This window comes from Dryobates pubescens, chromosome 17, assembly GCF_014839835.1.
Source record: "Dryobates pubescens isolate bDryPub1 chromosome 17, bDryPub1.pri, whole genome shotgun sequence".
In the NCBI taxonomy this organism is placed as follows: domain Eukaryota; kingdom Metazoa; phylum Chordata; class Aves; order Piciformes; family Picidae; genus Dryobates; species Dryobates pubescens.
In genome coordinates this window covers 4,461,878-4,483,789 of record NC_071628.1, presented here as the reverse complement: position 1 = coordinate 4,483,789, position 21,912 = coordinate 4,461,878, and the positions used below count along the sequence as shown (strand labels likewise).

General features: G+C 44.6%; 1 protein-coding gene across 1 annotated transcript in view; it reads right to left on the bottom strand.

Annotated features, from left to right (window-relative positions):
* Positions 1-21,912, bottom strand: part of AGBL1 (AGBL carboxypeptidase 1) — a 325,674-nt gene that overhangs the window by 245,039 nt on the left and 58,723 nt on the right. The window contains exons 7-12 of the mRNA XM_054169235.1: positions 13,952-14,160; positions 8,756-8,921; positions 7,535-7,605; positions 4,051-4,167; positions 2,546-3,147; positions 941-1,024 (exon numbers count right to left, since the gene is read on the bottom strand). Of these exons, the coding sequence (XP_054025210.1) occupies positions 941-1,024; positions 2,546-3,147; positions 4,051-4,167; positions 7,535-7,605; positions 8,756-8,921; positions 13,952-14,160 (1,249 nt within the window). The remainder of the gene's footprint in view (positions 1-940; positions 1,025-2,545; positions 3,148-4,050; positions 4,168-7,534; positions 7,606-8,755; positions 8,922-13,951; positions 14,161-21,912) is intronic.

The following is a 21,912-nucleotide window of genomic DNA, read 5'->3' as shown; positions in this document are numbered from 1 at the left end:
TAGGTTGCCCAGGGAGGTTGTGGCTGCCTCCTCCCTGGGGGTGATACAGGTCAGGTAGGATGAGGACTTGAGCAGCTGAGTCTAGTTGAGAGGCATCTCTGGCATGGCAGGGAGGTCAAAGTAAGTTATTTCTAAGGTCCTTTCCACACTAAGCCATTCTATGATTCATATTTACCTTCTTGATTCCTGTTACTTCCCCCACTAAGTTATTCCCACTAGATCATTCATTGCACAAGGCAGCTTTATGCAATTGCTATTTTCCCCGAAACTTAAAACCCTTTAATTTCACCTTAAACAACTTCACAACTTTCTCCTACCCCAAACTGTCCCTCACTCCCCTCCCTCCCCCTAAAAGAATGTTCTCTGAGTCACTCATTCTTCCTCTAAATTCAATCTCTTTGTATTTAGGACTCTCTCAACTCATGTGTACTACATCTTCTCAAAGCCTGTAATTGCTGGCCATAGTTGAGGACTTAGAACTGCTCACAAAGGCAGATGCTTGCTTTCAGAAGGCTTTTCTAAGTGGCACACCTTTCAGGGGACAAGTACAGCCTGAGACTCTGAGGTGTACACTGGGAAACACAGCTTCAGGGCAGAGAGGCTCCATCTGGATTCAGAGCTATAAATCCCAGAGTCAACCTACACGCTCCAAATCACCACGTGCAATTCAGATGTATCCAGGGACATAATAAAGTGCCTCTGATCTATAGATTCTCTTTAGTCTAAAAGGTTTGGGGGCTTTCTTGCTCCAGTGACTTCCACAGTAAATCCTTTTCCCAGAGCCACACACAAATTATCTACTCCTCTTGTACTTCTTTTCCTGTCGAACCTTTACCTTCTGGGTTCTTTCTTCTCTATATCAGAGCTAAAAAAAGGTAAACCTCTCTCTACCTTACCCAGCACTGGCATTGCCCCTGATCACAGAAGTTAAGTTACTCACCTGGGCTCATCTAAATCAAAAACAGTTCTGCCTATCACATCACCTGGCTGGATTAGGCGGCGAATGTCATCCAGTACCTTGTCCCTAGGAGAGAACAAAAAATAACACAGATATAAAGCAAGTTGTAGTCACAGTAAGAAATCTTGTACAGGTTGGTGTTGTAGAAGCAGTATGAACAAGCTCAAGAAATTCTTGTGAGGGACTGGGAAGAAAGAGGACTTCCACATGCCAATTCCAGGCAAGCTTAATTTGTGTACATTTTGCCATGAGAAAGCTCCTGCTCCGTTCCCATCACAGCAAGTTGCCTTCTAGGTTAAACGATTGATTGTGTAAAATTTGTGTTCTCTCTGCAGTGTTCTGTCAAGTTTGATTTATCCCCAGTTCTTCCCAGTCACTGTCAGTCTCCCAAATGGCCAGCCTTGCCCTGTGAGGAAATATCTGCCATAACTTATCACCCTACTAGTCTCTCATAGCGAATCTTGATTCTAAATCAAGCTAATTTCACCTCATGATTAAACTGAAGTTCTCTGATCCCCCAAAGATGATCAAATGTGAAATATCAGATATTCTTCCTGACCTTTGCAGCAATCATGTTATGCCCTGAAGCATGATGTGATTATTCCCATTTTAGCTGTATGGTTACACGTGTTATTAGAGTCATAAAAGCAAAGCTTTCAGAGCAACAGTGCAAGAGAAGATGGTAGAGTGATTTTTGCCTCTAAATCAAATTTTTAGCTTTTATATTTGCTGCAAAAAGAGAGAACCATTGTCTCTCTAGAGGTCAGGAATTAGTTGGTCTTCAGAAATGCCATTTGATAAGCATGGATCAGCTTTAATCCAGCCTCTTTGGTATCTGCTGTACCACGGAAGAAACATAGTCATTGCACACAGCCACGCACGGAACAAAGCTGCAGTTACGTGAGCAGCTTCCACTCCTAGCACAGCTTCAAAACACAGCTTTCCTCTCATCTCAACACCTGGAATAACATGAGAAAAACAGCAGCCTCTAGCAATGTGCCAGAGTGGGGTCTTGGTTTTATTCCTTTCTACATGTTGCATGCCATATATGCTGTCCTCTCCGAGTACGCTGGGCAGCAGGGACTTACTCTGACCCACTGCTGCTAACTCCTAACAGATATCCCAGAAGCAGATGTACATGCTAAGGAAGGAAGCTTCTGGAGGAGGCACACAGCAGAAAGGTAGACAGGGAGAGTCCCAAGAACCTCATGCACAGAGCTCTGAGAGGACAGAAAGGATTCTCCCTCAAAAAGCCAGGGGGGCCCAGTGTTGCAAGCACTGGAAGTGGCTGTCACTGCAACCTATGAGACAAAGCAAGCAATGCTTGCTTCACAACTTCTCCACTGACACACAGAAAGTACATGTCAGGGAGAGTCCTAAGCCTGTTCATAACCCAAATAGAGAACATTTTCCTTTCCTCAGGAGGAAAGCCCAGACTGCTGTGTGGCCTTGGACTAAATCAGTTGATCAACAAAAATTCCTTCTATAATTGCCCAAAACATAGAGAGATGCTTTAGTCAGCAGCTACACAAACCAGTTTTGAGCCCAGGGGCTCTCAGGGTGGCAATTATATTCAAGCACAATCACCTTTGCACCCCATGCTTGCGCTCCAGCAAGGGCTTGCTGTGAGGAGGTGGTTGGTGACCCCAGAATTCAGGGAAGGCCAAGTCTTTGTAGGACGGTATGGACTTAACACTCCTGGCCCTAGCCATGTAGAAGCGAGGGCTGTGGAACGGGATATCCCCCTGGTGTTTCTCTAGAAGCTTGGTCACCAAGTCTGAGCTCTCCAGCCTCTCTCCAGGATTAGAGCTCCCTGAGGCCTCACACTCAGGGTAAAACATCTTTTTGTACCAAGCAGCGTCTGTTGGGAGAGGACGCAAAGCAAGCGCGTGGCTCCCGGCTGGATGTTCCTCTTCACAGGAGTCTGCATCTTGGGCTGCTTCTTCACTGTCTCTCTTTTCATCACTCTGATCCCATCTGCATTTCTCCTCCTTCATCCAGCACTGAGGAGAGACTTTGAAATTCTTTTTCCCTGGATCTGGTCCCATCTCTGTGCCACTTTGGTTTCTCCATTTGCAATTTGACTGTTCGACAGAAGCAGCACTTGGAATGAAATTAGAAGGAATAGAGGGAACGCTCTCAGTCCTATTCTCCAAGCGTTTCTCTTCCTCAGACTCAAATTCAAGCACCTTGAAATTTTAAAAAAGCAGAAGAAATTAAAAAGGAAACTGAAACCTCTTTGTGCCTCCTTCCACAGGAAACCTTTCAAGGAAGAACAGAAACATTTACAAGTCTCCCCAAACCCTACTACTCCAACAAGACTGTCAGAGTAAAATCAGCCCATGGACCATCTGCCACAATTATTCTATCCACAAAGCTGTCCTCAGAAACCACAAGAATCAGATCAGGTCATCTGGGTGAGTCATCTCCAACCACAACTGACTGCTTGAACAAGTTAGAGAGGATAATCTGCAAGGCATTTTGTTACAAGTGAAAATACTACAGCAAAGGAGGCCAATCTGCCACGCAAAACTCCACCCCCTCTTCATCCAAGTTTGTCATTTAATCCCATTTGTCTACTCATGGCCATAATAAATGCCACAGCATTGTGTGTACAGGAGCTGTACTAAGCCAGTGGTCCTTTCCAGATTCCTATTTTCAGCTCTTGTAAGTTCCAAGGCATGCAATAAGTCCAATAGTCCCTTTCATGCCTCACCCTGCAGCAGAGCAGTGATTTGAGCTGTGCATTTCACTCCGCCGCAATGCAATCTCCTCCCCTTCCTTCAAACCGCTCCCTGACAGTATTTATTCTCCACATCTCATTCTGATCTTGATATTGCCATTGAAATTGCCAGAAAAGACATAAATTACTGCCTGACAGCCTTCTCATGTAGCAATTGATTCAGCAGCGCTTAGTTAATCCCTATCCAGCCAAATGTGCACCAAACTTCACCACTCCCTTCCTTATCACTCTTGATTCATGCCAGTAAACTACAGCATCAAGTCTTAGTCTTCCAAACACTACCTAGTTGCTGCCTTTCAAGTGCTACTTAAACTCTTGAGTGTTTTGCAGACCAACACTATGATAGTACCTGAAACTTCTGGGAAAGTTCTGGACACATAGCTTCATATTGTCCAAGCTCCTCCTCTGGCCGGTCAGGCCCTGGTTGTGACCTCAATCTGTTCACATCTGTCTCCAAGTCATAATCCTACAAAAGCAGAATTAGGAAAGCATGCAGAGCAAACATTCCCCACAAGCTGACTGTTAAAGTAAACATTCTGCATAATAGCCTTGATTTCTAATGACATCATACATTTTTAATGAGCCATATAACTGTTCTTACTGCACTCATGAAGGCTGGGGAATTAATATTACGGAATGGAAAAAGAGAGGCACAAGAGGAAAACTTGATGTTTAGGTGTTTGAGTCTGCAAGGAGAGACACCATGAAAAGATGGCGTCCAAGGAAAGCACCAAGACTGAAACTTGAACCTTTTCATAAGCACCTCAGCTTGGGAGGTTTCATAGTAAGAGACATCAACAACCAGCAGTTATTTCTGAGCACATCATCCATCCCCTTGCTTGTGTTGTGGCCGCCAGAAGGCACAGCTCCTCCAGATGCAGTTGGTTTGCATCCAGATTCACAGAATCACCAAGGTTGGAAGAGACCTCAAAGATCATCGAGTCCAACCTGTCACCACAGACCTCATGACTAAACCATGGCACCAAGTGCCACATCCAATCCCCTCTTGAACACCTCCAGGGACAGTGACTCCACCACCTCCCTGGGCAGCACATTCCAATGACGAATGACTCTCTCGGTGAAGAACTTTCTCCTCACCTTGAGCCTAAACTTCCTCTGGCACAATAACCAAACCAATGCATATTTGGCAAGAAAATCCTCACAGTGTTTTGAAGCCAAAATTGTCCTCACAAAACCAGAAAGCTTAACACTCCTGCCTTTGATTTAGGCAAGCATGTGGTTTCTGAGGGGCTACCAATCATGAAAGGCCCATGTCCGTATCATTGAACTTGTAAGGCACCAATTGCTTGTATTTTATCTCCCAAAGCTTACTTATACAAACCTGTGAAACTTTGCCCAAACCATCTTCTACACTCTCCAAATTCCTTCCTATTTATATATATATATACATAAAAAAACCAAAACAACAGTTTTCAGATCTCCACTATCAATGAATCAGGGATAAGAACCCTATCCAAAACATTCAGTTGAAGGCAGTTGTGCACTGATGTGCAGCATCCTCCATATCTGAATAGGAGAACCAAAGCCAAACTGTGTCAGGCATTCATTGCATAAGAAACCAGGAAAATATGGGGCAAGAGAGAAGGCTGAAGATGTGGCATTGATGATTGGGCATTATGCTAGAGCATCATTTAAGTAATTCAACATGTCAGTAGTAATTATGCTCAAGAAAACACCAAAGGAGTGATTTGCATCTGATAAACAGACTAATTTCCGAGTCCTTATCAAAACAAAAAAGATAAAATTGCCTGAATGCAAAAGGGCCCATGGCACTTCCAACCCTGAGGCACACTTGTGTTGCAAAGCAGAGCCTGAACTGCTGCTAGGACCTATTTGAGAAGACTATGGAGAGCTGCAAAAGAATATGAGGTCAGTCTAAAAGGATTTGCATCACAATCCACAAGCAGCCTCAAACTTGCTGAAGTTTCAGGCTGAGAAGGACAGATAGTTGATGTGAGGATTTTGATTTTCATAGAACTCTGCAAAGTTCCTGATGGAAGCAAAGATCCCATTTCATTTTAGCTGGTATTAATGATAGGTATGGCTGTGTGTTGTCTAACTGTGACAATCAGAGTGGTCTGGGTTGGAAGTGACTTCTAGAGGTTATCTAGTCTCAACCCCTCTGCAGTCAGCAGGGGCAACCTCAAGTAGATCAGGTTGCCCAGAGCTCTGTTTAGCCTCGCCTTGACTATCTTATTGCTGTCTACAACTACCTGAAGGGAGGTTGTAGCCAGAAGGGGGTTGGTCTCTTCTCTCAGGCAATCAGCACCAGAACAAGAGGACACAGTCTCAAGCTGTGCCAGGGGAAGTTTAGGCTCAAAGTGAGGAGAAAGTTCTTCCCAGGGAGAGTTGTTAGCCATTGGAATGTGCTGCCCAGGGAGGTGGTGGAGTCCCCATCCCTGGAGGTGTTCAAGAGGACATTGGACGTGGCACTTGGTGCCATGGTCTAGTAGTCATGAGGTGTTGGGTGACAGGTTGGATTTGATGATCTCTGAGGTCTTTTCCAACCTTATTGATTCTATGCTCTCCAGGGATGAGGCCTCAACTACCTTCCTGGGCAACTTGTTCCAGTGTTCCAGCACCCTCATGGTGCAGAACTCGCTCCTAACATCCAGTCTATGGTTGCAAATCACATCAACACCAGGAAGCCTTTTGCATTGTGGAAAGATTTGTCATGTGAGATAGGTGACCAGCACACCAGACAAACAATAGTTAAAACTCATATTCAGAGCAAGCTCTTGGGCAAAAAAACAACAAAAAAAAAGCCCCTTGCTCACATCTACTTGGTAAATCCTTATGAATAATGAAATAGGTCAGAGGAATATAGGATCTGTTTCCAAGTGAATAACTAATTAAAGAACAAGATAAATTCAGTATGAATTTTATTTCTAATAAGCATCTTGACAAGCTGTAATATTCAGATAAAAAGAGCCAGACAGGGGCAAGTTGGGACACTGAGCCCACATGGGGCTTTTTAACTTCATTTTTTCACTGGGCAGCTTCAATTTAATGCTTGAGAAGCAAAAGAGAGGGCAAGTGATGAGAACGCTCTTCCACAGAAGTCTCCATCATATCTAATTAGACTATACTTACAACTTCATTCCTGGAATTTGCATTCCCAAGCTACTTCCTGTGGCTAAAACTTAAATCAGCAGCATCCAGTGCTTGACATTTGTTTATGGGTTTATATGTCCTTCCACAACAAAAGGGTCTGCGTTCATCCTGAGCTGGTAGGGGGCTTTGCCAGCTAGGTAGTGACAGGAAGAGTGCAAAAGGGAGAAGTTGGAAGAGTACTGAATAATTCATTGCATTATTTATGTGCAGCAGCAAATGAAGAAGGAATAAGGCTTCAAATGACCCAGCTGGGGCTGAGAACCAACCTTTTTCCTAAGGCAGGCACACAACCCCAATATGGGGAATGAAAAAAAAAGAGAATTAGTCTTCCCCAGGTGATAATTCAGTTTTCACCTACTAAGTGCCATTTCTGCTCTACATGTAGAGGAATCAGAAAAGCATCATTTATCCCCAGCTCTGCAGTCACTGGTCAGTCTGCAGAACAGAAAACCTGCACCATCCTGGGAGAGAGACATGGTAATTAAAGAACCAAAGTGCAAGGAAATCTCTTCAGTGAAAGACAAACCATTCTCATTTACTTCTTTCAAGTATCCTCCCATTATTCATGTAGTGTATTTATGTGGGACCACAAGCTTGTCTACATTCTCTGCTTAGTTTATCAGGAACTTAAAATGGACAAAGAAAAGCTTATTTTCCAGAAGGTGGATGATTAAGGAGCCTATGGCTCATATACCTACTTCATACTTGTTCTCCACGTCTTCATTTTCCAAGTATTTTTCAACGTCTTCCTCTCCATCACTTTCATCACCTGAAAAAGTAGGAAGAAAAGAAAAAGGAGGCAGAAGCAAAGATGTTCAAACTAATGCCTTTCCTCAGGCCCTCTTCCTTGCATGCCACACACCCTCAAAGTGCAACCCACCACAACTCTGATTACAGAAGGTCCCATTTGTTAATCTAATACAAGTGAATTGGCAGAAAGGCTCTCCCTTTTCTAAGCTCTGTGCTCTTGGACTCCAGCACTGCCTATCAAAACCATGACAAATGTCACCATAATACAGATCCAGCTCCTATTACAAAGCAATACAGAGATTTTCTGCTTGGCTGCAATAATATTAGAGGATGCACTTAATCTATATTATCCAGATTATGGTGTTTTACTGCACTATCATCATTAAAGTACTTGAGCATCTCCCATATGGAGTGGAAAGCAACAGAGAAATTACTTGTATGTATCATGGAGTCTGACATTCCTCCTTTCTGCCATCCTGCATGTGCTCCTGTTCTGCTTCTCAGTAAGTGCTCCTGTCTCTCACTCAGAGTCATCACAGAATAGCTTAGGTTGGAAGGACCTCAGAGATCTTCTGCTCCAACCTCCCCACCATGAGCAGAGACACCTCTCAACTAGATTCAGCTGCTCAAGGCCTCATCCAACCTGGCCTTGAACAGCCCCAGGGAGGAGGCAGCCTATTCCAGAGTCTTACCACCCTCATACTGCAGTGACTGCTACCCACTTCTCTTTTAGAAAGCAAAAAGGGTAACACCTCCTACAGTTCTTAACTGGAAAAGCTGCAGGGCAGCGCTCCCCCCACAAACAGTCATACACAGGCACAATGATCTCTTTGTTGTTGTTGTGTAGCAGTGGCATCTTCAGCATCTGCCATACCCATTCTCCTCCATTATTTTTTGGATACTAGAAGGATTCTTCCCTCCCACCCCCACAAACATCTTTTTCTTGCTTGTTTTAATCTTCTCTCATTTATTCTCCAAAGAGAATTGCCTAAACTTCAAGACCACCCAGGAGTAGTTTTCTTTCTACTGAGTGACACTGTAGGACATAAGATCAATTTGAACTGTGAAACCTGAGGATGAGGCTGCCAAGCCTCCCTTCCCCAGCCTTCCATTCAATTCTCGTGTCATGCTCCTTTGCCTTCTACTGAGCTCGCCCTTCAGCCACTTACTTTCGGATCCCTCATACAGAGGTTCAGCTTTTGCATTTCCAGGAAGAGGGAAGCCATAGGAGCTTGTGACACTCCTCAGAGGCAGAGACTCCTTGGGGTAGCACTTTCTCAGAATCTGAATTGCTGTGGTTATGATAGGATCCAGATTTTTGCAAGGTAAACAGTCCTAGGAACCAAAGGAGAACAATGGTAAGAACTGTGTTTTGCTGTTGTCCTGCCTATGATGCACAATCCCCCAGAGCAGAGACACTCTTCTGAATGGAATGTGAAGCTTTCATATTTATGGGGTGCTTTTCTTTTCCCTGCTCCTCCCTCATTTTTTTTCTCCTTTTTACCATTAAAAAAACCCCAAACACACACACACACACAAAACCACAAACAAAAGAAACAGAAATCCCAAACAAACAAAAAACCACACCACATACACAAAAAAAACCAAAACAACCCAAACCAATAAAAAACAGATTCCTAGAACACCAAGACCTCAAGTGCTTGCAGTCTTTTTCCTCCAGCAATACAGCTTAGCATGAACCTCAGAGGACTTCCATTGATGTATGTTGTTTAGAAGACACAGCTTTCCTCTAAGGCATTATGGTCAAGGTACAGAGAAGGAAGGCATGATAGAATCATAGAATCAATAAGGTTGGAAAACACCTCAAGGATCATCAAGTTCAACCTGTCACCCAACACCTTAAACCATGGCACCAAGTGCCACATCCAATCCCCTCTTGAACACCTCCAGGGACGGTGACTCCACCACCTCCCTGGGCAGCACATTCCAATGGCTAACAGCTCTCTCTGGGAAGAACTTTCTCCCCACCTTGAGCCTAAACTTCCCCTGGCACAGCTTAAGACTATGTCCTCTTGTTCTGGTGCTGGTTGCCTGGGAGAAGAGACCAACCCCTACCTGGCTACAACCTCCCTTCAGGTAGTTGTAGAGAGCAAGAAGGTCTCCCCTGAGCCTCCTCTTCTCCAGGCTAAGCAACTCCAGCTCCCTCAGCCTCTCCTTGTAGTGTCTGTGCTCGAGACCTCTCCCCAGTCTCATTGTCCTTCTCTGAACATGTTCAAGAGTCTCAATGTCCTTCTTAAGTTGCGTGGCCCAGAACTGGACACAGGACTCAAGGTGTGGCCCAAGCAGTGCTGAGTACAGGGCAGAATGACTTCCCTGCTCCTGCTGGCCATACTATTCTTGATGCAGGCCAGGATGCCATTGGCCTTCTTGGCCACCTGGGCACACTTCTGGCTAATGTTCAGCTGCTGTCAACCAGTATCCCCAGGTTCCTTTCTGTTTGGCTGCTCTCCAGCCACTCTGACCCCAGCCTGTAGCACTGCATGGGGTTGTTGTGGCCAAAGTGCAGCACCTGGCACTTGGACCTGTTGATAGCATCATAAGCTGAAATATCCTAGCTAACATAGATAACAGTAGCACTGCAAAGATATGTTCTTTAACATGGATTTAAAAGGTCCTGCAGAGAGCTGATGCAGAGTTTTGGACTGCCACCACCATATGCCAAAAGCTGTGCTTCTGCACAGGTGCCTGCCCATGGTAGGACCTAGGCCATTAGGTGATTCTAGGATTTCTGCATTCCTGCAGCACAGATGATGAGGAGCAGAAAAAAAACCCACCAAAACAAAATAACCCCCACAACCAACCAACCACCTCCACAAAGAAATACCAACACAACCCCTCAGCAGAAGCAGGAAGATGACCAAAGAACATTAAGTCCTTGATTGTGGTCAGGCAGATGGCTGTACTGGGAGTTTTTTGGCTGTACAAGATTGTATTCTGTTTTCTCACATGTGATTGAATGGCATTATAAGATTCAGTGGGATTAGCCAGGATTCCTGTAGGGAGACTAGAAACATCACCTAAAGCTGACATACTTACAAGCCTCACTACAAGAATCTTAATGTGTATTCCTAGATCCCTGGCTGTTAGGAACAAGGAGAAGAGAAAAGATGATTTTGAAAGCATCTCCAAGGAAGGTTTTCTTGTGGTTGGAGCAAACACCAAGGAGAACTGGTTTCTATTTTCAGGATTTCAATTTATTCTCTCTTTCACATGGTGTGTGGTTACTTTTGTTTGCTTGTTATTAAAGGAAAGATAAGGGAAGTTTTTCTACAGTGGGAACAGAATAATGTTCTTGAACAGTCTAGTAAAGTTACTCTGGTTTTATTAGAACAGTGAACACAGGACTGCATAAATGCCCACCTTGGGGCAGACCTCTGAATCCACTGCCAAGTGAATTGAGACAGTCAAGAACAAGGCAGGTTCATCCAGACAAAGAACTTCCACAGGTGAACTTGTTCAATGATGCTGTTTGAAAGTCACTTTTCCTTGGAGCAAATTGCATTAGAAGTGCAAACAAGCCTTCAGATCCCTTACAGGGAACGTGTGGGACTGTTTTCATTACTGTTCATAAAGTGCTCTCAGATTCCAAGACAACACAGTTTACAGATGGCTGGAAAATGTTCCATCACTGTATTGGAAAAGCCTTTTTGACTGACTCTGGCCTGCTTTGTCTGTGTGGAAACTGTCCCATTTATTTTTATGGTGGCATATAATGAATTAAGGAAGAAAGTGACTCCTTAGCTCAGAAATCCCCTGTAAAGCAAACCTGAATTCAGGGGATCAGCTTTTTAGCCTCCACACTCAGTCCTTTCTCTGCAGAAACTGGGTATGATGATCTATGTGATGCATACAAAGAAAGGAGGTTTCACTACAGCAGTAAGGCAACAAAAAAATAGTGATGGTAATGGATGCTACTACTGGGAAAGAGAGAGTGGAATATAGGATAATATTATCCTAGAGTAGAATATAGTAGAGGAAGGCTGAAACCAGGTGAGATTTAAGACATTGGATGGATAAGTGAAATAGCAAAATAATGTTGTATGCACCAGGCTCTCCTGAAGTGGATACAAACCTGTTAGCTTATCTCTGAGAAGGCAGCTCTCCATCACTGCACACAAAACTGGCCAGTTGCTAACCTGACTGTACCATCTGACTGCCATGGAAGTCTAAGTGAAGCTAGGGAAAAGAAATGGGAGCTGACAGCACACCCTTTCCACCAATTAAATCATTACCTACAATTATTTTTCATCCCAAGTAGACACAAAACCCAAAACATTGCTAAATTCTCCCTAAAGTCTCAGTCACTCCTGATCTATGTAAGGAGACAGTGTTTGAACTGCTGGCTCTTGCTGTAAGGATCACAAAATGGTCTGGGCTGGAAGGGACCTCCAAAGGTCATCTAATCCAAACCCCTCTGCACTCATCCTGCAGGAGCATCCTCAACTAGATCAGGTTGCCCTTTCAAGCCTCACCTTGAATATCTCCAGGGATAGGACCCCAACCACCTCTCTGGGCAAAGATATAGGCTTAAGGGCTGCTAAAAGTTCAGGTATTTCTGCTGCCCATCGGCCCTTACAATAAGCATCTGCAGAGGTTTCATCTGAAAACCAGCCTCAGAAAAACAAGTTCCACTGTTTGCTCTTCAAACAAATCCATCTTGGCAAAACTGTTTCCATTTCAAAAGATTAAAATAAAATGTAAAGGAAAAAGTAAAAAAAAACAAAAAGAGGTTTCAGCAGAGCTTTTCTAGCCAGCTGTTAGCACCTTTAAAATACCATTAGCTGCTCAGAGTCTGGTCAAGGCTAATCATCCCAGCCAGCAAATTCCTAAAGGCACTAAATCACAGAGGGATTGCTCTCTCAAGCAGGAGTTGTTTGCCTTGTTCTGTCTCAGTCTCTCTCTTACTACAGCCTGCAGTTCCTCTCAGGAGGATGGATGGAGAATAGATTTCCTATTTTTGTCTACCATGAAGACTGTGAAGAATTTATAGTAGAAGCAGCAGCCTCTCCCTCAGGATGGAGTAAGGAAGAGCATGAGAGACCTCCTAGGGCTGTCAGACATCTCCCGACACTGTGTCTTGGAAGGGCACTGTAAGACTGACAACATCCCAAAGCAGCAGTAAGGGAATGTTCAGCCTTGCTGTTGTTAACCTTGGTAACTCCCCTTCCAAGATCTCCCCAGTAGCACACAGTAGAAAAACAAAAGCAAACTGGAGGCCCCTGAAGCTGTCATTTCCGCTCCACTGCCAACCTTTGGAAGGATTAGCATTATCAGTGCTCACTGCAGCCTTACTGTGTCATTTCCTGTTTGCTCACCCAAGGTGACCCCATGCTTGCACTTTCCATGGGGTTGCTTCCAGGCTGAGCTATCAAGAGATGTTATCTCGGAAAGCTGCATGGGTTGTAGAAGGCTCTTGAGAAGGAAGAAGCTGACATCTACCCTCAAGGAGCTGTTGCCATCCACCCTATACAAGTTTCTACAGACCAGGGACTTCTCATTAACAAAGGCCACACTCCCTTGAAAGATCTGCTGGTCCTGGCCACCCCAGCCCACCTGAAAGAGTGGGCAGCTCCTCAGAAGGGAAATGAAGTGAAGAATCCCTTTCAATTGCAAGAGAATTGTTCAGGGCAGCAGTGGGGAAGGTGAAGATGCAAACACGCTGGATCATAGGGCAATAGGCTTTTTGGAAGAGAAGGTGACAGGTTTTCCATTCTCTCTGTGATGGTGCCAGAATGAGATCATGCACTAGGCAGTAAAAATGACACTGGGAAACAGTGCTTGTAGAACCACATGGGTCAAGAACTGAAGGTTTCTCCATAAGTGACTTCTCAAGGCTAAGGAAGCCTTGGTGAGACCCTCTGAGGAAACCATTACTGTTCTGTACCTGCTTCTTTCTATATCTTACAGGGATCCCATCCTCTGGACCATGTCATCTTTCCTGATTAACCTACATCACTGTTTCACAAGATTGAAAGGGGGCCTCCTGATAAATACTTGGGGGTTTCTCATTAGCAAAGGCCTGGCTAAATTAACATTTCTTTTTTTTTTCTGTAAAAGACTGATTGGGTGGAATTATCCTTGGGTGGAATTATCCATCTGGATACCCAACAGAAAACATCTCATGAAGCACTTAAGCAGCTCTTCTCTGGAGACACTGCATTGGTTCTTGGGAAAGGAAGTCCAAGCAGTCCTGGGACTCACAGGGGAGTTGTTTCAACATGATCAGGTTTCTTTCATTGATGTGTTACAAATTCAGGACAAACCCATGGAATTCCCTGCAGCATGAGGCAGAAGCTGACACTAACTCCTAACGCCTCTCACTGCAGCTCAAAAGCACCATTTACCTGTACGCTTGTGAAGAGGATCTCCATCCCACGGGACCCAAGGAAAGTCTCCCTGCCCAGCTGGATGTTGGTGATGTGCTTCAGGCAGAGCAGGAGACCCCTACGAATATAAATGTAGTTGTTGGAGAGGTCGTTGCGATGCCAGTCTTGATAGAGCCTCAGCAATTCATCCAGGTAGCCTTTGTGCACTGCCCGGCGGCTGTTAGACTCTGGAAACAAAGAGAAAAAGCTGAGTTAAACTCTTCCCGCTGCTCACACTGCGAGACAGCCACGTGGCTGCTCAGTGCTCAGACTTTAACACCTGCTCTAACACCACCTTCTTTAATAGTCCCATACTGCATCCAGTTGTTGTGTCCCCATCACAAGAAGGACACAGAGCTGGTGAAGTGAGTCCAGAGGAGGCCCAAAGATCATCTAGGGGCTCGAATACCTCTGCTATAAGGACAGGCTGAGGGAGCTGAGGTTGTTCAGCCTGGAGAAGACTCCAGGGGGACCTTAGAGCTGCCTTCCAGTATCTGAAGGCATTCTACAGGAAGGCTGCAGAGGGACTTTTCATGAGGGTCTCTGGGGACAGGATAAGGGGGAATGGTTTGAAGCAGAGGGAAGGTGGGGTTTAGACTGGATCATAGGAAGAAGGTCCTGAGTACAAGGCTGGTGAGACTCTGGAATAGGCTGCCCAGGGAGGTTTGGCTGCCTCCTCTCTAGGGGTGCTCAAGGCCAGGTTGGATGAGGCCTTAAGCAGCTGAGTCTAGTGGAGAGGTGTCACTGCTCATGGCAGGGAGGTTGGGGTAGAAGATCTCTGAGGTCTCCCCCAACCTAAGCCCTTCTGTGATTCTCAAAACCAAAAAGATAACAAACTGAAATTAAAGGGGGGGGAAACAAATGAACAACAACAAAAAAAATATACCAAGAAAGCAACAATTTAGAGTGTTGTTTACTACACATGAGCTAAGATCTCAGCACATAAAAATAACTAACTAAAATTAATGAAGCAATCTCTCTGCTTTCTAGGCAGAAACAACTGCTCTAGAACCCTCCAGATAAACCAAACCATGGGTGGTGAAAAAAGCAGAGCCTAAACTTCCTTCCAAGTGCTCCTAAGCTTAATTCCCTTTGCAGCACCGTATGGTGCTGAACATTCCTGAAACTAAAGCAGCCCCTGATGAGTGAGAAAAGCAAAGGACCCATAAGATCAATCAACAGCAGCTCAGGCAATCACCACATAGTGCTATACTGGAGTGCAACGAGAACGTCTTGCTGAGATCAACATATCCAGAAGCCTTGCAGCTGTCCAATCCTGTCACAGCCAGTGAAATTGTGTTTAACCTCTAAATGTGCTCCTGTGCATAACAATATAATCAAAGTCATGCATCAAGTGATTTGGGAAACCCCTAGTACTCAAAAATTAGCAAAACACCAACAGGAGCGGCAGAAGTTTGGGCTTTGCTGCTGTTTTCCAGCTCTGAGATGTTTAAAGGTCACATTCAGGTAATGTTTAAAGACTTTACTGCAGAGACAAGAAGGTATATTTGTTTGTTTTTTATAAAGTAAGAGTCATAGACACATAAAAGGAAAGTTACAATGTTGCCTTGCCCTGCTTTGAGTTAGAACAGAATTCATTTTGTTCGGTGTTGTTGCTTTTCAGCTCTGTTTAAGTAACTGCACGCTCTGAAATTAACAGCTTGCTTCCACGCAGCCTGCTTCCAACAGTGCTAATGCTCCAGCTGTGCAGTTAGTGCCAAGGACTGCTAGGCAGACCAAGGTCACTGCTACACCTTATGTGCTATCTGAGGGTGCAGAGCAAGAGGCCATGCCAGCAGGCAGGAGCATCAGGACAGGTGACCCTAAACTGACCAATGATTTATTCCATGGATGTCATATTCAGTACAAAGCTGAAGAATAGGATAGAATAGGATATCACTAGGATCAAGCTGCTCTTCTTCAGTGCCCAGCATCTGAGGATTCCTCTGTTCATCTGCAAGTTCCTGAATCTATGAGTTCCAGAAACCATGCCCTGAATCCAGTTCCCACCTACTGCTGAGTCCAGTCTGGTGACAGTGACTAATTGCCATCAGGGGCTGGGTTCAGTGTTGGGCTGGTATGTATTTGTATATATTTTATTATTGTTTTCATGCTCTTCAGTTTTCTTTTTCCAGTTCATTAAGTGTCTCTGCCTTATTCCTTTTCTATTCCCCTTAGGGAAGGGAGAGAGGTTAATAGAGAGCATCTGTCACTCTTACAGGGGCCAGCCCAGCCCTAACCCTTGACATCCCCTAATCACATAGCTCCTGGATATGAGACTAAAAGGAGAAGATCATAAAACTTGTGATTAAATACAAATTGTGCTGAATGTTCCTCAACACATCCCTTCACCCAGCTGCACTTCTTACCCTGTCCCACAGGGCAAACACGAAGCCATAGCAGACTTTAGGCTCCCTCCATTCAAACCACCCCTTCCTAAACATCCTCCTGACTGGTCCTGACACTCTTTGCTGTGATTCACAGCAGAAGCTGTCAGGAAGCCCATAACCAACCAAAGGGCCAGGCAGCATATGCAAGACTGGAGCTCAGCTCCCTGAATACCAATCAGCACTTGCAGCTCACAACAGATGGCTCTTGGTATGGCTTCTCCAGAGCTAGTAGGTTCCAATTCATTTCCAGTTCATTAAACAGAGCACCAGAGCCCCTCACACCTGGAACATTAAAGTCATCAGTAGGGATTTACAGGACAGTAGAAGCAGCTAGAGGTTACAAGGGAACAGAAAGGTGCTGCATGAGGAAGAGCAGAAACAAGGGAAGCCATGGAGAGTGTAAGCAGGAAGCAGATAGGAGGCACCAAGCCTCAATCCCAGCAGTGATGTAGGTGAAGGTACTGCAAAGGGAAGGAAGTCACTTTGGATGACTTCAGCCTGCTCTCTGCAGTACATTAGGAAACTCTCCCCTGGAGAAGCATTAGAAGATAGTTCTGCAGTGTTTTTTGCTATAGGCAACACAAGGCAGGCAACAAACAGCACCCCCAGATCAGTTTACTAACTCATTTTAATCCTGTTCTGCATCTTCACACCACTCTGACACAGTCCACACTGACTGGTCCCACAGCCCTTCCAGTCCCACACAGCTCTGCCCAATCTCCTACACCTTGAGCTGCAGTTCTCTCTAGCACTTAATCCCCTCCATTTGATGCTAACTCTGTCACCTTGCATTCCTGGTCTTAGTGGCTGCCAACACGCAGAAGGTCACCTTGCTCCTTTGACCTTCACAGCTGCTCTTTTTTTGTTTTACTATTGGTCTTCTAGCAAGAAAACATCAATTGCTTGAGAATCCCTTATCAATTCCAATGATTTTATTCATGATTTCCTGTTAATCCTCAACCAGCTGTCATGTTTACCAACCTGCAAGATGACTAACCCCTTAAATCAGTCAATCTTCCTTGAAGAATGACTCAGGAAGCTCTGTAAAAGTCAATAAGTATGTAAAACATGACAAGACAGTCAGAGGATGCAAGGTAGGGACAATTTGGATCTGACTCAGAGCTTCCTTGAACTGTTCAGAAGTAGAAGAAATTGGACTAGATCTAGGGATTTATAGCCCCTAGCATTGAGTGTTTGAAGACTAAGATCTCTGTGTCGGTGTGAATAAGACAAGGGAAATATTGGAGAGCTCCGCAGGTGCTTCTTGGCAAATCTATAGAGAGGGAGAAAAAGGTTAACAAAAGAATTGTCATAAAATGTCTGTGATGTTTTCCTTGGGTCTTTCAAGACAGACTGCCACATTGGGATCCCAGCTCCATAGGGACCAGAGCACACAACTGGTCCACTTCACAGTTTTATCACTGGATAAGCATGGAGGAAGCCGAATAAAGAACCACAGTAGGTTCCCCCTCATTCTGGGGGCTACCTATCCCCTTTAATATCAAAACTGTTTCTCTGAGAAGTGAGGCCAAAGTAGTCTGTTCTGTGAGGAGATGGAAGAGGCAAGACTATAGCTCCCTCAGCTCTTTGATCTGAAGCTATGAGAATTACTTGCTGAAGGGGCAAAAAAACCCCCAACATTCATTTTGCTTCTTCTGTCTGATTTCATTGATTCCTCTCTGATCTACTGTCTTGTCAGGGGGGTTCTTATTTCTTTTTTTTTCCCCCTTCCATTTTTTTTCAGCTGCATAGTCAATAAAGTAGTGAATAAAATGAAGGAGGAAATATGCCAACATTTCCAGAAGGCAGAACAGAAAAAGGAGGCCTCCCCACCTGCCTGTGTCTGTTGGTCTCTCCATCTAGGGATGCACCTGCATGGGTAGCTATCTATATGTTGGCATAAATACAGATGGTGGAAATGAATCATACAGGTACAAGCAGCACTGCACAGATTTCTAGGCAGCAAGAACTCACCCCTCCTGGAGTGAGCATGCATGATCTGTGGTAGCAAGAGGTACAATGTCCTCAGTCTTTTGACCCTTTTCCTGTTATTATTTCTTCAGTTCCCTTTCCCAGCATAACAGCCAGGGGAAATGGAAGTTCCTCTTTTACACAGCTTTCAGAAGTGCCCAGGCATGGTGTTTCCTTCCTATTCCAATTCATGCTTGGTCTGTGTGGCAGATGCAGCCCTTCCCTTTGAACTAACTGAACTTTGGTGTAGGCAGATGCTCTGCAAGTAAACCAAAACAAAGTCAATCCTAGTGTGAGCATAGCAGTGAGAACACTGCACCAAACCCCCAGAACAACAGCTGAGCTGAAGGCTGGGCTGATAAGTGACCAAAACCACATTAACAGCTGAAAATACAACTACAAACCAACCACATTATGCTATAAATGCCTTCAGGCATCGGGGGCTGTTGAGCTCTCCCTCCATGGCAGCTGGCTGTGTGGCAGTGATCTCCCCTTGGGCAGGGACACCTCCAGTGATTACCCCTCAAGGGTGAGAGATCCCTGACACCAGGCATTGGTGGGCTGGCAACGTTTTGTTGCATGCATGTAACAATATACATACAGTAAGCTTCAACAATAACCTTTGTATCCCATACTAACTTTAAGAGCAGTCCATAGTAGAACATTGCCCACCAATCCATCTGCACTTCATAAATATTTTACATACCTTAATTTACTGACTAAAAACTCAGTAAACTAACTACTGGGTAGGATCTGAGCCTTCTCTGACTTTTCTCCTTGCAATAGTCTGTCTTCCTAATTTTATTCTGGCATCTCTGACAGGGAACCACTGCCTTCACCCTCCCTTCCTCAAACCTGTTGCTGGCACACTATTTATTTGTTTTAGCTAAGAGTTCCCCTTCTGCCTGCTGAGCCTGGGATGGGCAACAGGGAAGTGCTCAATGGCACCTTTGTGCCTCACACTTTTAGAGCTGACCCTCTACTTTGGGCAGTGCTGCTAACTAGTGAAAGTTTAAGCATTGTACCGTGGAATATCTGGCCTGAGTAATGTGTGCACTTAACCAGAAACATTTGACATGGATACACAGAAGCATCAAGTGGTTAAAGATGCATTAAATTAACAAGTGGTCACACTACAGAGACAGCCTCAGCTCTTACAGAATTCTGATTCTGTGTTGAAGGACAAGGACAAACTCTAAAGCCAAGGTTTCAGTCTAGCAGATAAAAGACTCATGACTGCCAGTGTTTCTGTGGACATTTCTGAAGCCATCCTCACACTCCAGTCCCCTTGGAAGCGTTTGCCAGGAGCACAGGGACCACTGGAAAACATGCAGCATATTTAATCACAAAACTGAGTTACAGTCAACCTGAAATGTGATGAGCAATGCACTGCTTAGCAGACAGAACAAAGAGATATTTATCTTTCTATCTGCATAAATCTCTTTGTTGATGCCATTCAGCTGATTCATTATGCCAAGAGCAACCATTGCTCCAGTTTGGAGATAAGAATGCTCTGCTAAATTAACCCTATGGCAGCACAAGGAATGAGAAAATCTCCAGCTTCCCCACTCAGCTCTGGTGATTGCCTCTTGGGAATAAAAGATGCACGGTATGTCCTACAGCAAAGAGAAAACTGTTACTTTAGTCAGTCACTGAGAAGCCATTTTTGCTAGAAATAAGCATGAGGCTTCTCTGTAGAAACAAAATGAATTGTCCCCATAGATACACCCAGTCACCCATCAAGCACTGGAATTAATTCAGACCCAGTGGGCTCTATTAGCTCCAACAAGAAGCTGGTATTAGCTCAACTCTTGTTGGAAGCCAGAAGACTCTTGTAATCGTGCCCTGTAAACTTCAGAGCCCAGGCATTTATTGAATCATCTAAGGTAGATGAATAAGGCTGGCACAAAAGATAGAGAACACAGGCAGGATTTCCTAGCAACTACAAGTGCTGTGTTTTGCTTCTTGACTAGGAATCACCCACAAGATTACTTTCAGCACAACTTCTCCTTTCTACTCCAAAATATTTGTTTTAGTTCCAGGTGTTGGCCCATTCAGTGGCAGGCACACAAACTGCATTATAATGTGATGGTTCTTCTCTAATTCACCCTTGCCACAACTATTCAAAGCAAGCAACTCAACCCCATTCCAAGACTTTTGAAACAACTCCAGAAGGAGACTGATTTCCAAAACCATTTCCTTTTTCCTTCTTTATTTTTCAGCTTCGCAGCATCCCCTGGTTGTAACCCCACAGAAAGCTGGAAATCCACATACACACACTGAAAAAAAATAATCACCAGCACAGCATTTCCAGCTTGATTTTTCTGACCAAAGTGGTTTGAAAGAGTTCCAATAAGGATACTGGAACTGGAAGCCTTCCTCAGAGATTCAGCCACATCGTCATTGGAGGCACAAACACTGCCCATGCCAAGACAAAGGCAGCAAGCAATCCCTACTGAAGGTGCCAACAAATTAGGGCAGTTCCTCAACACTTTGGTTTTGTTAGACCCACCCTGAGGAGCAAGGCAGTGGAAAACTGCCATGCCCCAGGGGATGAAAGCAACCCTTTACTCTCCAGCACCAAGTTACTTCAAGTTTAGAACAGGTCTGTGAACGAAGAGCAGTTTGGGGGAGAAGAAAGTATAAAGGATACTGCAAGGGGATTTTGTTTTGTTTTTCCACAGAATATGGCTCTTCTCAAAGAGAACTGAAACACAGAATCAAGGTTATTTGCATGCTGAAGTCCATGAAGAAAGAATACAAAAAAGAGATTGGTTTAGGTGGTTGCAAAATTCAGCCGGGGAGGGACTTCTCGTAAAGGTATCTAGAGACAAGTGAGAATGGTTTGAAGCTGAGGAAGAGTAGGGTTAGAATGGATCTTAGGAAGAAGTTCCTCAGTAGAAGGTTGGTGAGACTCTGCCCAGGGAGGCTGTGGCTGCCTCCTTCCTGGGGGGTGTTCAAGGCCAGGCTGAATGAGGTCTTGAGCAGCTGAGTCCAGTTGAGAGGTGTCCCTGCCCATGGCAGGGAGGTTGCAGTAGATATCTCTGAGGTCCCTTCCAACCATGCTATCATCAGTTTGGGGCCAGAGTGGTAGTGGATCTTGAATCTAGGGGCAGTTGAATCAGTTTAATGAAGCCTTAAACTGATTGTGAGAAATGAGTAGCTGATGAAATACTAGGCAGATCTTAGACGTTACGATGTCAGCTGCAGGAACTGACATGGTTTAGCCATGGGGCTACTTTGACACAAGATCAAAGACCTACATGGGAAGATGTGGTGCAGAGTATAATGAATTCAGCCATAGAGGGTGCAGGCCTTTCAGAAACCATAATCTGCTTATGTGCTAGAACATTGCTTTCTGTTTCTCACAGAGTTACTTACCCCTCCTTGATGCCAGCATAAAAGGAAGAGAATGACACTGATTATTTTATCCCACCAGTCACAAGGCATAATCCTTATGCTTTGAGGAAAAAAATGAGAGTGGGTGAAAGGTTAAATAAAGGTTAGTTGACAGAAAATGATGAGGAAAGAACAGGAAATAAGAGATGAAATGCTGGGGGTGAAAAGGGAAGGCAAAAG